General features: G+C 44.0%; 1 protein-coding gene across 1 annotated transcript in view; it reads left to right on the top strand.

Annotated features, from left to right (window-relative positions):
* SPMAP2L (sperm microtubule associated protein 2 like) overlaps positions 1-16,360 on the top strand; it is a gene marked incomplete at both ends in the record, with an annotated part of 43,269 nt that extends 26,909 nt beyond the window's left edge. Inside the window, 5 exons of the mRNA XM_079763670.1 lie at positions 96-233; positions 3,016-3,130; positions 11,120-11,251; positions 13,561-13,736; positions 16,246-16,360. Coding sequence (XP_079619796.1) covers positions 96-233; positions 3,016-3,130; positions 11,120-11,251; positions 13,561-13,736; positions 16,246-16,360 — 676 coding nt within the window. The remainder of the gene's footprint in view (positions 1-95; positions 234-3,015; positions 3,131-11,119; positions 11,252-13,560; positions 13,737-16,245) is intronic.
* Between the last annotated feature and the right edge of the window lie 891 nt (positions 16,361-17,251).

The raw sequence follows: 17,251 nt of genomic DNA, 5'->3' as shown, positions 1-17,251 counted from the left end.
ACTCCCCTAGACCTGGGGGTATCAATGTTTGAATTCAAGTGATAATTTGAATTCATGCTTACTTCACTCACTTCTTTTCTCTCCACAACGTGCAGGGCTCAATATTACTACAACTGCGGTAGAGGGTCTGCAATCTGGGATATCCCTTCTTTCGTCCTGATAAGAAAACCTTCCAGAAGGATCCAGAGGCTGTCACAGCCTAACAGATTCAGGAAAATACAGATAATGAATAGGTAGAGTACCTGAGACCCTCTGTATATTCTAACCTCACTTGGTTAAACGTTGTTGTTCTTTTAGTGTGTGCAGGTCCCTTGTGTTTCAAAGGACCAGGGTACAAAAATCAAACATTTTCAGCAACTGTAGGTAATCAGAAGATCTCCATCAATAATTACATCTGACTCAAATATGGTGAAGCTAAAATTCACACTTAACGTAATCACTGTCTGCCAATTAAAAGGAAAGATGCAAATGAAACATTATAGGTTTTTGCAGTTTTTAAAACTTGGTATTCTCTTATGCCTCTGGGATTTGGCACATGATCCCCCGTTTGCTTTGAATGCTGACTTTCTCCTGTCTTTAAAAGACAGCTTAGCGATATCTTCCACAAGGGAGCTAAGGTTGTGACGTGGTTTTGGGGGAAATTCTAGGTTACATTAGTGCCATATGTACAGTGCATAATTACAGGAAGGTGATAGAACTAATGTGCACTACTGTGTCAGAGCACATTAAGTATATGTGTCCAATTATGGATGCTATGCCTTAGGGTGGGGGGCTGGGTAAAAAGGTGAAGGGATACTAATTGGTAGTCACAAAATAGTCCTGGGGATGTAAAATACAGCCTAGGGAGTATAATCAATAACACTGCAATAACTGTGTATGGTGCCAGGTGGGTACTTGAAATATCAGAGGGACCACCTTGCAAAGTATATGGTTGTCTAGCCACTATGCTGTACACCCGAAACTAATAATAATATTGAATGTAAACTGTAATTGAAAAAGAAACATAATACATTTTAGACTGTTCAGAAGGAGATAAATGAGATGTTGAGCTTCTGAAAACTATGTTATATGAAAAATAGTTCAGAGAAGTGGCATGTTTAGCTTAGAGAAGAGACCAAGGAAGCAGTGAAAGTTCCGGGTAAAAGGTCAGCACTGAAGGAGGCAGAGGAGGTGGAAGTAACATTACTTTCTGCTGATCCTGGAACTAGAAATTGAACAAGGTGTTTACAGAGTAGCAGACGTCAGCTAAGTGTAGGAAACTCTTCCTGACTAGCGATCCAGTAGTGGAAAGTTTTATCTGGAAAACTCAACTGTCATCTCCACTCCGATTCCTGAACGTGTTCAAGCATAGACTAGAATGATCACTCTATGTCGGTTTTAGTCAAGATTCCTGCAGTCAGAGAGGTTGAAGTGGACAACTTAAATCTTTTTCCGTCATAGAATCCAGAAAAAGAGGTTCAAGTCCTCCCACAAAATTTCTTTATTTGCTTATTTATCAGTGCATTTGACAAAATCTGCTAATTTAGTTAAAATATATATGTGAATCTGTAGTTATAGATCTACATTTATAAACCAGAGGAATATTTCCTTTATCTGTCACCACTTTAAAAAAAAATAAAATATATATATATATATATATATATATATATATATATATATATATATATATTTGATTTCAGAGAGGAAGGGAGAGGAGGGAGAGGGAGATAGAAACATCAACAGTGAGAGAGAATCATTGATCAGCTGCCTCCTGCCTGTCCCCTGCTGGGGATTGAGCCCGCAACCCAGGCATATACCCTTGACTGGAATCAAACCTGAGACCCTTCAGTCCACAGGCCATCAATATATATACATTGATTTCAGGAAGGAAGGGAATTGAGACAGTACCTCCTGGTTCATAGGTCAATGCTCAACCACTGAACCACACCGGCTGGGCTGTCACTGCTTTTTGAGACCCCTGAGTTTGATGTTTCATATAAGTAAAGCCTCCTTGAGTGTTAAAACTTCCTGTATTTAAAAACATTTATGGCCCTAGCTGGATTGGCTCAGTGGATACAATATTGGCCTGCAGACTGAAGCGTTCTTGGTTTGATTCCAGTTAAGGGCACATGCCAGGGTTGCTGGCTTAATCCCCAGGAGGGGACGTGCAGGAGGCAGCCGATCAATGATAATCTCTCTCTCATCATTGATGTTTCTATCTCTCTCTCCCTCTCCCTTCCTCTCTGAAACCAATAAAAAAAAATAGATTAAAAAAAAGTTTATGTCTCCCCACTCTCCTAAGCAGATTCTTCTGCTACTGAACAATATGTAAGCATTGTTCACTGGCTTAAGATCTTTATTATGAACATCAACTAGGACATAATACTTTAACACAGAAAGCCTCTTAGGAACTGTCTGAGTATGAAGCACAGTTTTGCTTTAAGTGAAGGAGTCTGACCTCTGTGCTTTTAGCTTAGGAGATATTTGCCTCTCAGAGCTTTCCTGTCATTTCTCTGTTTACTGGCGGAAGAGTCTTTAACCAGGCTCTTTTCTGAGATCCTGTGCACAGCAAACAGATAAGCAAGCTTGTCAGAATTGTGTGAGGGAAGGAAAGCAAATGCTTAGTGAAAACACAGAGGAAATCTTAAGGAATCCACATAATACTATTACAACGAATAATAATTTTAAAACTGCAAGTCTCAAGCAAGCAGTGGATCATGAAATTAATCCCAGCTTTTTTTTTTAAATGAAATCAAATGAAATTTTAAAAATCAGAATACATTTCCTAGGACAAGCATTGTTTCAGACATAGAGATTTACATATACTGTATCACAATATAAAATGTACTTCTTACTGTAGATTAAAGTAAAAAATTTCTAGAAACACTAGTCTGGTAGAAAGAGCACTAAGGATTATGGAAAAGATGCTCCAAAGGTAGAAACAATATATATAATTGTGTGGAGGTTGATTATAGCAATGAAAAATGCAGTTATTGTTCCTCTAACGATAATATTTTACATTCCATCTGCATATAGGTCCCTCAGTGATTACATAACAAGAGATTCTCTTTCATACTGTGCTCCTTCTCCCCGGATATTACGACTCTCAATAGCCAAAGGCCTAAGTCCAGACTATGTTCCTCCAAAAGATGTAAGTGGGTCCATGAGAAAGAACCATTTCCTGATTGACTTAGTTACAAGAAATGTGTTTGTAACTGTAACACGCTCCCCTTTTATTTCTAGGTGTGTGATTTCATATTCTCCTCTCATCAAATAAACTTTTCTGACTAGGCCTCCCTGTGCCTTATGCATCAGTTGGATTTGATCAGAGAAGCAGAACCACTATGAGTAATACAGAATTAGGCCTTAAGCAATTAATCACTAACCAGCTCAGAAAACAAATGACAGATTATCTAAAGCTGATGCAGAGAACCCATCTTTAAAGTTCCGATCGGGTTACCTTCGTACCAAACCACCCCAAAAACTTCGTGACAGAAGACCACCACCATTTCATTGCACTCAAGGATTTGATGGGTCAGAAGTTCTGACAGGGCAAGCAGGCTCATCTCTGCTCCGTGATGTCTGGGGTCTCAGCTGGGATATTTCTTTTTTCTTTTTTTAAAAAAATATATTTTATTGATTTTTTACAGAGAGGAAGGGAGAGGGATAGAGAGTTAGAAACATCGATGAGAGAGAAACATCGATTCAGCTGCCTCCTGCACACTCCCTACTGGGGATGTGCCCGCAACCAAGGTACATGCCTTTGACCGGAATCGAACCTGGGACCCTTCAGTCCGCAGGCCAATGTTCTATCCACTGAGCCAAACCGGTTAGGACTCAGCTGGGATATTTTTAATGGCTCAAGTGCCTAAAATGGTAGGGGCTGGAATCATCCGAAGGCTCCTTCACACCTGTCTTAGTCATCTCAAGCTGCCCAAACTGGGTGGCTTAAACAACAGTTCTGGAGGCTGAGAAATCCAAGATCAAGGTGCCAGTGGATTCTCTTCTTGACGAGGGCCCTCTCCCAGGTGTAGCAGCCACCTTGTGAGCACACGGAGAGTTCTGATCTCTCTTCTTCCTCTTAGAAGGACCCTAAACCCATTATGAGGGTTCTACCTTCAAGACCTTATCTAAACCTAATTATCTTCTAAAGACCCCACTCCTAGTAGCATCACATTTGAGGGTAAGGTTTCAATTGAATTCAGGATAGCGGGGAGGACATAAACATTTAGTCCATAGAGAATACATATTTGGCCCAGCCCGCGTGGCTCAGTTGGTTGAACATCATCCCATCAACCAGAAGGTCACAGTTCATTTCCCAGTCAGGGAACATGCCCGGGATGCGGACTTGATCCCCTGTAGGGGGCGTGCAGGAGGCAGCTGATCGGTGATTCTCTCTCATTGATGTTTCTATCTCTCTCTCCCTCTCCCTTTCTCTCTGAAATCAATTTAAAAAATGAAAGAAAAAAAAAGAATACCTATTTGTGGTCCCTAGGCTGGGATGACTTGAAGGCTAGACTCAGTTGGGAATATATACAGAAGCACCTTCCTATGGTGTCTCCATGTGGCTCAGGCCTCTCAGCACAGCAGCTACATTCTGAGAAGGAATAGCCTAACTTGGAATTCCCAAGGGTGAGCATTCCAAAGGAACCAGGTGGAAGCTGCATGTTTTGTTTTTTTTTTTAATGATTTGGCCTTGCAAGTAACATGATGTCACTGCCCTCAAACTCTGTTGATTGATGCAGTTACAAGTCTGGCCAGATTCAAGGGGGCAGGGACACCAACCCCACCTTTCCATGAGAGAGGTGGCAAGGAATGTATAGCTTGGTAGGAAAAACCCTGCCACACCCAATGATGTGAGTCTTCTGGTACCTCGAACATGGTTTGTGTATGCAGAAAAGACTGTTCAGAGGTATGCTCTTGACTTAAATAATTAATAGTTAATTTTAAAAATTCCATATTTTTAAAAAAATCTGTTTCTTTCTTAGGCTATACAGTTAAGTTTAGCTGGGAAGTTTTATTATTCTGTTTATAATTCTAGCATTTTTTAACAATTACTTTAAGAGGCCTGAGTATTTGATTTGGTTTCAAACTGAATTAAATACTGTCAAATACTTTATACTTATAAGTACACTAAATTTGATTTTTTAAAAAATATTTTATTTCAATCATCTGCATTAGCAAACAAAACCTTCTCAAGAATCAAATGATTATTTAAAAATCTAACACATTAAACTTATAATTTTGGTGAACCTGAAGTTTTTTGGTTGTTTTGTTTTGTTAATCCTCACCCAAGGATTTTTTCCCACTGATTTTTAAAGAGAGTGGAAGGGAGAAGGGAGGGCGGGAGGGGGAGAGAGAGAGAAACATTGATGTGAGAAAGACATATTGACTGGTTGCCTCCCCAGTGAACCCTGACTGGGGCCAGAGATAGAACCTGAAACCCAGGTACCTGCCCTTGATGGGTAATCAAACCCTTCACCCTCCAATGTGTGGGCTGACACTCCAACCACTGAAAACACCGGCCAGAGCCTGTAGTTTTTAATGTTGTAAGAATGACATAGATTTAAGATTTCAACTTAATGTCATAATTTTAGAACAGTTACTCAATTATACATTTCAAATTGCAATTGTAAGGTTATCACTCTAACAGGCCAATTTCTCTTAAACATTTTTACTTTAATAGTATACACATACTTTTGTTTTAATAATAATTTCAATTTTACTAAAAAGCTGGAAAAACTCACAATTAGCTCCATTGGCTTTATCATTTTCTCTCCTTCATGGTGTGTTTTTTTTGTGTGTGTGAGTGTGTTTTTATCTGAATCATTTTTTTAAGAGTGAGTTACAGACATTAATTCCCTAAATCAGTGGTCAGCAAACTGCGGCTCTGTTGACTAATGAGTTTGCCGACCACTGACCTAGACTCTCGATTCCAATAATTACAGGCTGTTGTGGTTCCTTGTGATTAAGCCCCTATCCTAGTGGTCGGCAAACTCATTAGTCAACAGAACAGCAAACCGTGGCTCGCGAGCCGCATGTGGCTCACGAGCTGCAGTTTGCCGACCACTGCCCTAAATACTTCTGTAATACTTCTGTATATTTCCTAAGAGCAAGGACATTATCTTATCCTATATAATAAAAGGCAAATATGCAAATAGACCGACTGGTGGAACAACCGAACAACCGGTTGCTATGACATGCGCTGACCACCAGGGGTGCGCATGGAACATGGCAGGTGTCAGTGGTGGCGGGATGGTGGAGCAGGTGAGTGGGGGCGCCAGAACAAGGGGGGGTGTTAGTTGCTGTCATTGGGGTGAGCCTCTTGTGGTTACTGAAAATTCTTTGCTCCTGCGTGCTGCAGTCCCGCTGGGCACTCGCACCCATTGCTAGCACTGGACCTGCTGCTTGCACCCACTGCCAGTGCCAGCGCTGACCCTGATCGCTCGGCGCCGTAAGCAGGTGGCTTATCCACCTCCCCCTGCTCCTGAGGGGCGATTGGAGCTGGCAGCTGCCTCTTACACTGCTGCTGGCGACAGCCCTGCTCACACCTGTTGCCGGCACCAGAGCCGCCGCTCGCACCCACTGCTGGCGCCCACCAGTCCAGATCACTCGGTGCTGTCTGTGAGTGCAAGCGGCAGCTGCCTGCCCAGTCACCCCTCAGGACTTCTCCCCCTCCCCCTGCTCTTGAGGGGCGATTGGGGCTGGCAGCTGCCTCTCGCACTGCTGCGGGCGACGGCCCTGCTCGCACCCACAGCTGGTGCCAGAGCTGCCGCTCGCACCCGCTGCTGGTGCCCTGCACCGGTTTGGATCACTCGGCACTGTCCGCACTGTCCGTGGTTGCGAGCGGCGGCTGCTGAGGGCTTCTCCATCTCCCCCTGCTCCTGAGGAGCTATCGGGGCAGCAGTCACCACTCACACCTGCTAACAGTGCTGGCCCCACTCCATCCGCTGCTGGCGCAGTCCCCAATCGCTCTGCGCCATCAGCGGGTGCAAGCGGTGCAGTCAGCACATGGGAGTGGTGGCAGCCGGAGTGGGGTTGCTGGCAGACAGGGGACTGGGACCACGGTGGGAGGGGCCAGGCGGGGGCACGGAGAATGGGCCGAGACCCGCCCCTGTGCCCACCGCAGCCTCGCGGCCCACAGTTCCTTTCAAGGTGCACGAATTCATGCACTGCGCTCCTAGTATAACTATAATGCTAATATCAAGATCAGGAAATTTCACATTGATATACTTACTTCATGGTCCATGTTCAAATTTCATCAATTCTTATACATACTTATTCTTAACACAAGTATTAATTTTATCATTTTGATTCTCTTAGGATTTTTACAGTTAATTCTAAATCTTCCCAGAGTTTAAAAATAATACATGCCTGCCCTAGCCAGTTTGGCTCAATGGATAGAGCGTTAGCCTGCAGACTGAAAGGTCCCAGGTTCTATTCTGGTCAAGGGCACATGCCCGGATTGTGGGTTCAATCCCCAGTAGGGGGCATGCAGGAGGCAGCCAATCAATGATTCTCTCTCATCATCGATGTTTCTATCTCTCTCTGAAATCAATAAAAATAATATAAATAAATAAATAAAAATAATACATGCCCACAAAGAAAGCCAAGGAACTATCACAGGCGTCCGAGGTTCCTTGCCACCAGACTTGGGATGGATGAGCTGTGGGAAGTCCTGTCACCTCTATGACTGTCATCCCAAATCTCTTTCTATAGCAACGTTGTCAGGACCATAGAGCTTAGAAAAGGGGTTGATTTCACAGCTCACTTATTCTCTGTTTACAGATGTCAGAAGCTCCTACTCAGACTAATCAACCTGTTTGAATTTTTTAAATCGTTGACTTGGATAGATTTTGACTTTTAAAACTCTTATTTTGGTATTTAGCAGTTACCTTCTCACACATGCCTAATAGATTAATTTCCAGCTCTGATCATGCTTACTTTCTAATATAAATATTTGATGGCCCTGGCCAGATAGCTTAGTTGATTAGAGCATCGTCTCAATATGCCAAAGTCGTGGGTTCAATACACGGTCAGGGCACACACAAGAATCAACCAATGAATGCATAAATAAGTGGAACAACAAATTGAGATTTCTCTCTCCCTTCCCTCCTCTCTAAAATTAATAATAATAATAATAATAATAATAATAATAATAATAATAATTGACTTGATGGTTCTCTTCTGGCTATGAAGAATGCTCCCTCCCCCACATCTAATCTGTTACAAATGCATTCATAAGCCTGGTCTCCCTGCATAACCAGAGACCATCTGCTCCGTGCTTCCTTGCCTTTATGCTCAGATTTTCCTTCCCATTATCTTTTCTGTATCTCCCTATCTTTCCTCCTCTCTCTACTTCCTTCAAGGTCCAATCTAATGTTTCTTTATCCCTAACAAGGAAATCCTCCTTGGCTTTTCCCACTCTTCCTCTGATACCTCTCAAAGTTTTATTTATTTTCTTTTACTGTTATCAAATGACTAGAAGCCCGGTGCACGAAATTCGTGCACGGCAGGGGGTTGTCCCTCAGCCCAGCCTGTACCCTCTCCAATTTGGGACTCCTGGAGGGATGTCCGACTGCCCGTTTAGGCCCGATCCTGGTGGGATCGGGCCTAAACGGGCAGTCGGACATCCCTCTCACAATCCAGGACTGCTGGCTCCCAACTGCTTGCCTGCCTGCCTTCCTGATTGCCCCTAACTGCTTCTGCCTGCCAGCCTGATCACCCCCTAACCACTCTGCTGCCAGCCTGGTTGATGCTTAACTGCTCCCCTGCCAGCCTGTTTGCCCCCAACTTCCCTCCTCTGCCAGCCTGGTCACCCTTAACTGCCCTCTCCTGCAGGGTTGATCACCTCCAACTGCCCTCCCTTGCAGGCCTGGTCCCTCACAACTGCTCTCCCTTGCAGGCCGGATGCCTCCCAACTGCCCTCTCCTGCTGGCCATCTTGTGGTGGCCATCTTGTGTCCACATGGGGGCAGGATCTTTGACCACACGGGGGCAGCTATATTGTGTGTTGCAGTGATGATCAATCTGTATATTACTCTTTTATTAGATAGGATAGAGGCTTGGTGCACGGGTGGGGGCCAGCTGGTTTGCCCTGAAGGGTGTCACAGATAAGGGTGGGGGTTCCCTTGGGGTGTGGGGCGGCCTGAGCGAGGGGCCTGTGGAGGTTTGCTGGCTGGCCACGCCCCCGGCAACCCAAGCAGAGGCCCTGGTATCTGGAATTTATTTTCCTTCTACAATTGAAACTTTGTACCCTGGAGCGGAGCCAAGCCTGGGGCTCCGGCAGCCATTTCTGTGGCAGTTAATTCACCTTCTACAATTGAAACTTTGTAGCCTTAAGCGGGTGAGCCCGGCCAGGGTGTGCAGAAAGCTTTGCTTCCCCTGTTGCCGCCGGCAACCCTGGCCTGCTCTCTCAAGCTCCATTCTGCCGCCATTTGTTTGAATTTGTTTACCTTCTATAATTTAAACTTTGTAGCTTGAGTGGAGGCTTAGGCCTGCAACGGCTATGGAAAGCTTGGCTTACTCTGTTACCTGGGAAACCTTGCTCTCTGTGGCTGTAGCCATCTTGGATTGGGGTTAATTTGCATACTCGCCCTGATTGGCTGGTGGGCATGGCTTGGCTAGTGGGCGTGGCTTATGTAGCGGAGTGATGGTTAATTTGCATATTACCATTTTATTAGAGAGGATTTGCCTGTAGGACATAGTTTCTTCTAAGTTGAAAATTACTTTAAGATGCCCTAGCCAGTTTGGCTCAATGGATAGAGCATCAGCCTGCAGACTAAAGGGCCCCGGGTTCGATTCAGGTCAAGGGCACATATTTCAGTTGCAGGCTCCCTGCCCTGGTTGAGGGTGTGCGGGAGGCAACCAATCGATGTGTCTCTCTCACATCGATATTTCTCTCTGTCTCTCCCTCTCCCTTCCACTCTCTCTGAAAAAAAAAAAAAAGCAATGGAAAATTACTTTAAGAAAGGGATTGTTTCTAACGGGGGAAAAAGGAGGACCTATGTAATACTTCCAACAATAAAGATTAGAAAAAAGAGAAAGCGATTGTTTTATTATTCCTTGTTGTATCTTACATAATATAATTAAGAGATATTTGTCTAATGAATTAAATTAATAAATAATTGTTGTTGTTTTTCAACTGTAGGCCTTAACTGAAAGCAGTGGTTATCATATATTTCCCTGATTTTCCCAGAGCTTGATAGGCGACAAAGCTTAATTCATAGGAAATATTTACAATGCTTAATTAGTATTTCATGGTGTTGTAATGACAGATAGGATCTTCAGTTTGAATCCCAGCTCTGCCACTTACTAAGTATATAAACTTAAATAAACTGCTGAGCTTCAAAGTACCTTGGTTTCTCTAAGTATTTCAGTGAAATGAAATAAAAATGATACCCCAGGTGAAGAATAAATTAATTAATATGTGTAGAGTACTGTCAGTGTTAGTATCCTCATTTTAAACAACACAAGAAGGGATTAGGGCATACCTTTGTATTATTTTTCCACCCACAGTGAAAAGATAAAACTGCATTTTATTTCCAGTTAATAATTATATTCCACCTCAAAGTCTTGTGCTAAATTTTTAGTTTGAATACAAGTAATTTAAATAGAAAACCATATTTCCACAATTAAGACCAGAACAGCATTCTCTATGGAGATAATGCAGTTCTGCCTCCTTCCTCCTGGCTTTGGTTTCTCTTTCGCATCTGTTTGACGTAGAAGAGAGCCACTAACATGGGGATCTATGATAGTGTGAGTCCCAATTTCCAAAGGGCAAAAGTAGCTAAGAACAAGCTTACCGTGCCCCTTAACAGTGTTCTCATGTGTGTGGTGGGGCTGGGCCTTCCCTCTTGGCTGAGTTTACCACGCCATTCATCAGCATTACCATCTATTTCTTAGACAATATGCAACACGGCCATTTCCTCCACATCTTTAAGTTCCTGAAAATTTGAGTTGGAATCCATACAAATAGTTTGAGAAAGTTGGGCATTGATCCTTCAGCTATGATTGTGGTTATTCTTTCTGCTGAATTTGCCGAGAAGTCTGGTCCAGAGGTCAGACCTACTCTGTAATCTTGATCGAGATGGTGTTTATTATTTTATGCTTACAGGCACTGTTTTATTTTTCTCCTCTAGGTTGAAACCAAGATTGTAGCTTCTGCCCTGCATGCTGTCGCAACTCCAAGAATTGTAGACCTTGCCTGTCCAAAGATCAAGATAGAGGGTCTGTGCTATCCAAGAGAAAGAACTGACATGCCCATCCGTCCCGTAAGCCATCACTGCCTTGGCATCCTTCAGCTCATTTTCTGGTTGTTCCTATGGTGCTATTTCCCCCCAACAGGGCACTGTCCAAAGTCATTGCTAAAGGGAACCTTGAAAGAGAAATCTGTGGCAGGAAGACCTACCTGCCAGATATGGAGAGGGCCTGGGGGGTAAAGGGTGGTGCGCATGAACTTTGGAGCCAGTAAGAGCTGGGTTCAAATTACAGCCTTGCCACTCTAGCTCTATGATGTGTGACAAGCTCTCTGAGCCTTGTTCATTCAAGTATTTGAATGCCTACTGTGTGCCAGACACTGTTCCCAGTGAACAAGATGGAGAGAAACAAACAAACAAAGGAAAAATAAGTAAACAAATAAGATAAGGTCGGATAGTGAAAAGTGCAATGAAAAAAAAAAAGTAAAAATAAAGTTAAACAACACAAGAAGGGATTAGGGCATACCTTTGTAAAATGAGTGATTATGGGGACAAGCTGCTTTGCAGATGGTAGTCAGGGAAAGGCTCTCTGAGGAAGGAATATTTGAGGTGAAACCTGAATGATGAGATGGCGTTAGCTGAGTGAAGATCCAAAAAGAGAACATTTTAGGAAAGGGAAGAGTACTAAAGCTGGGTCCCAACGCTGGGATGACCTTGAAGCTGGGTGCGGCAAGGGGAACCAGGGGGCTGTAAAGATAACAGTTCCCTGCAAACATAGCGAAGGCCCGCGCTCAGCACGGAGCCTGGCACGCCCAGGAGTTTCCCTTGCTCTTCCTCCTGGACACCCTTCTCCATTCATTGCAGCGGCGACTTGGTGCCCAATCCCAGCTGAGTTTTCAATAAATACCTAATGATTATGTCATTCAAGGGTGTGGGGCCAATTTCACCCTCTTTCTCAGAATCTGAGGATTTGATATGGAATTCTATTTGGGGAAAAAAACGAATCTGGGAATTGAAAACACTTGGGAGAATGTCTTAAGTTTGCTAAAGTGACCTTCTGACCCTCAGGCAAATCACTTTATGCTCAGTTTTGGGGGATGTAAAATGAGACTTATAGGCATCTTTCTTTAATTGCTAGAACTGTTTGAAGGAGTGTTAAAAAAATCTTTTTAACAAGTGATACTGCTGCAGACAATCATACACGTAGAACCCAAAACAAATCTGTCCCACTGTAACATAGAACACTTTTCAGGGGGACTGAGCGGTGTTTGCTGTCCATCCCAGTTCTTTTCAATGAGCACTTAAGAAAGAGATTATATAACATTCTTCCTATTTTACCGATAAAGCAACATAATAAGAAGGCAACCTGGCAAATGGGACTTTCAAAGTAAGACCAGAGGGAATTGGTTCAGCACCAATTAGGCACCAAAGCCCATTCCAGCTTTCGACAAACAAGTATAGTAAGTTCTCACTTATCATTTTGACAGTTTCTGTGACCTTAAGCAAAATGACATATAACCAAACCAATTTTACCGTAGGCTAATTGGCATAAACAAGCGTTAACTTCCTAGGCATGTCATCAATGCTATGACGAAACATTATTTGAGGACCTGCTGTACGTCTCTCAAGCAGCTTATATTCTAAGGGGACTCAGCACACAATAAACATGTCAACGAGATAAGTGAACTAAGTCAGGTGTTGGTAAGTGCCGTGAGGAAAATTAGTACTGTGGAAGAGGGTAATCAGTAAGACTGACTTATTTGTATGGCTAGGGGAGAAGTCCTAACCATACATGTTTGAGTCAGAGACTTGAGTGATGAAGAGGCAGCCATGACAAGACTGAGGAAAGAGGAATTCAAGCAGAACTATCAAGTGCAAAGGCCCTGAGGTGGAAAGGGCTAGGCCGGAGGGGCCTTGTGTGATCATGGGAGGGGCCTCATAATAATCAAGGTAGGGAGTGGGGTCGAAGCCCATCTGCTAGGGCCTTCTAGGCCATAGGAAGAAGCCCAAATATTATTTTTAGCAAATTGGGGATCCACTAAAGGTTTTTAACCCCGGGAGTGGCATGATCTGACTTGAGCTTCAGAAAGTACTTACCTCATGGAGTTGTTATGATGATTAAGTAGCAATGACACAGGTCAATGACTTAGAACACCGTCTGGTTCCTGGATGCACTCATTAAAACATTCATTCTCTCCTCAGTAACTGCCATGTGAATGCTGGATTGTCCAGGGGGTAAGAATGAAAACAGGGAAACCAGTGAGGAGTCTATTGTAGGAACCCAGGAAAGAAATGGTGATGACTGCATCGGGGATATAGTTGTAAGGAGGGGGTATGTGGTAAGTTTGGGAATATATTTTTGTGTCTTTTTGTTTCCACTGTAGATAACCCAAGCTGCCTTGCTAAACGTACCTAGCCCTCGAACAGTATCTCTAGCTAAGGCCAAAACTCTTCATCAGGATTATTTACCTGACCGTGATCCCTACTGGCCAGTCTCTTATGCTGCTGCACATTCCAAAATATCTCCCAGAATTGAAGAACTAGCTAATCCAAGTGCAAGGTATGTCAACTTAAGGCTAAGATGGGACAGAAAAGGAAGAGAACTGTAGAAATGTGAGAATTTTTTTTTTTTTAAATTTCAGAGAGGAAGGGAGTGGGAGAGAGATAGAAACATCAATGTTGAGAGGGAATCATTGATCGGCTGCCTCCTGCACATCCTGCACTGAGGATTGAGCCTGCAACCCAGACATGGGTTTGTGCCCTGACTGGGAATCAAACTATGACCTCCTGGTTCATAGGTTGATGTTCAACCAGTGAGCCACCCCAACTGGGCTGAGAAAATTTTAAAAACATCTCATTTATTTGTTACATTTATTGTGGCAAACCTATGGTCTTCTTACCATAAATATAAGGCTATAATAAAAAGGTTAGTGGGCTAGTATTGCAACATAGATCTAAGAGACAACTCTGTAATTATGAATATGGGGTTATTTATCTAACACATGTTGTCAAAGTGAAACAAATTATAAAAACAGAGTATATAATATATTACAGTTTTGTGCAAGGAAATATACATGTGTGCCATATTTTTGCTTGCATATGCCTACAATATCTCAGAAGGGTAGATAAGGAGGTAGTAACAAAGGTTATTTTGGGGGATCTGGGGATCTGGGGTGGGAGGAAGAATTATTTTTCATTAAATAGACTTTGGTATTTTTCAATGCTTTTGTACCATGTACATATATGACCTATCCTATATAATAAAGATGTAATATGCAAATGGTCATTATGCCGTGAAGTGTAACAACTGACCATGTAACAACTGGATCACGAATCAGAAGGAGGGTGGGGCAGTGAGCTACAAGCGGGCGGCAGAGAGCTATAGGAGGGGGCAGGGCAGCAAGCTATGATGGGGGGCGGTGGGGAGGGGGGCAGGGGAAGCCACAGGAGGGCGGGGCAGCGAGCTACTGATGAGCTACTGGTGCATGGATTTGTGCGCAGGGCTACTAGTTTCAAATAAATGAGAAAATACTTCAACAAAGAAGAAATTGTCTCTAATTCCAGTTTTATTTTTATTTTTTAACGTATTTTTATTGGTTTCAGAGTGGGAGAGAGAGAGAGAGATAGAAACATCAATGATGAAAGAACATCATTGATCAGCTGCCTTCTTCACGTCCCACATTGGGGATCGAGACCCCAACCCGGGCATGTGCTCTGACTGGGTATTGAACCATGACCTCCTGGTTCATAGATCAACACTCAACCACTGAGCCATGCTGACTGAGCTCTTTTATTTTTTAGAAGACCTCTAACTTGCCTGAACCTCAATTCACTTTGTTGCATTCAAGTGATAATACTTGATCTCCTTTTTAAGCATTGTCAGGAAAATCTGGAGGCACTGAAGAAAGTTGTAGAACTCCTGAGCCCAGGGAACAGGAAATATGTTAGTTCTTATCTATACTAATAAAAAGGTAATATGCTAATTAGACCGGATAGACCGGACGTCTTCCGGACATCCTTCTGGACAAAGCCACATGGTGGGGGCTGAGGCAGAGGAAGTTAGGGGCGATCAGGCCAGCAGCGGAGAGTGATTAGGGGCATCAGGCAGGCAGGCAGAGGTGGTTAGGGACGATCAGGCAGGAAGGCAGAGGCAGTTAGGGGTGATCAGGCAGGAAGGCAGAGGCAGTTAGGGGTGATCAGACAGGCAGGCGAGTGGTTAGGGGCGATCAGGCAGGCAGGTGAGTGGTTAGGGGCATCAGGCAGGCAGGTGAGTGGTTAGGGGCAGGCAGGTGAATGGTTAGGGGCAATCAGGCAGGCAGGTGAACAGGTGAGCTGTTAGGGGCATCAGGCAGGCAGGCAGGCAAGCAGTTAGGAGCCAGCGGTCCTGGATTGCGAGCGGGATGTCCGACTGCCAGTTTAGGCCCGATCCCTGCGGGATTCCTGTGGGATCAGGCCTAAGCCAGCAGTAGGACATCCCCAGAGGGGTCCCGGATTGCAGGATGATGCAGGCCGGGCTGAGGGACACCCCCCCCCCCGCCCGTGCATGAATTTTGTGCACCAGGCTTCTAGTATAACATAATATTTTAAAATTTTTATAGGTGTTTTGCCTTAAAAAATAAAGTTCAACACCAAATGAAATGAAGCTTATTCCCTGCTCCTTTGACAAAGGGAAGGGAGGAGTTAGACCAAGTGCTCTAGGTCCCTTCTCTAAAGTTATTACTCGGTGGGAAGGTGCAAAGGGTGGAAACTTCAAAATTTTGATTTAAGCCCACCAGAGGACTGTCTAACATTGCCAAAGAAATTTCCAGAATTTACTTTTTGTGGGAAGAGCAAAGGCTTTGGAATCTGACCGGGTACACTAATCTGGATTTGACCACAGATCATTCTCACAACTTCCCCAAGCCTTCACTTCCTCATCTGTGTAGTGGGGGTCATGATGCCTGTTTCATGGGAGGCTTATGGACATCAAAACGGGACTGGATCACCGTGCCAAGCATAGAGGGGATGTGTGAGAAATGTGAGCTCCACTTTCTGTGGCCTCAGGTTGGGTTCTTTCTTCCCCATTCCAGGACTCCCATGCACATTGTGTACTACGACCCATCGGTTTTCAACGTCAAGCCAGCTGCTCTGAAAGCACAATGTTCTCCGCGGGTCCAGGAGTTGGCAGAACCTCTTACCCGTTAAACATGGACACCTACATCTCCTCCTCTCTAGCTGTGTATCTAGAAGACATTAGATGACTTAGTTCCCTCCTCTGGTACTGTCAGTCTGTATTCGCCCCACAACCTCAAAAACAAACGAGACCTCCAGGGAACACCGCGTGGACCATCAAGGAGCAATTGCTGCCGGGGCCTGGGACCACATGTCACGCAGGTTTGGGGACTCCAGCAATGGAAGAGACAGCCCGCCTTATCCTTACCACCTTCTCACAAGCGCCGTGGCTGCCTCGCTGTGGTGGCTGACCTGAAGAAACACTTCCTTCCATTGGCCGGTTTTGCTTTCCTCGTTCCAGTGAGATCCACATTCCCCAGGAGCTGACCTCGCCTGGGTCCCTTCTCTCATGAGTCCTAAGAATTAAAACAGTCTGTGTTACTTGTCCAACCTCCCCTCGTTTCTGAGAAATAACACTGAAATAGTGGAACCTTTTTTGAAGATGTCTCAATGCTTTGTATAATCTGTAGATGAAATTGAGGGAACAGGTTACCTTAAAATCAGGGATGGGAAACCTTTTTTTTCTGCTAAAGGCCATTTGGATATTTATAACATCATTTGTGGGCCATACAACCTTATCGACTTAAAAATTAGCCTGCTGTATTCCAGCACTTCATTAGCTCACCCCTAATGCCCTGGCAGGGCCAGACCAAATGACTTCTCGGCCTTTCATGGCCTGAGGGCTGGCCCTTCCCCCTCCCCTGCTAACTGATCACACCTCCACCAATTTCCATTCCTTTGCTCATGCTTTATCATAAATCACAGGAAAAGTGTTATAATTCTCTGTCAAATTGCATCTGCCCAGAGTTTTTTATTTAGTTTATTTTATTCTCTCCATGGATCAGTATTGTACAAATTAAGCTA

The sequence above is a fragment of the Cnephaeus nilssonii genome, assembly GCF_951640355.1.
Source record: "Cnephaeus nilssonii genome assembly, chromosome: 1".
Taxonomy (NCBI): Eukaryota; Metazoa; Chordata; class Mammalia; order Chiroptera; family Vespertilionidae; genus Cnephaeus; species Cnephaeus nilssonii.
This window is presented reverse-complemented; position numbering and strand designations above follow the sequence as displayed.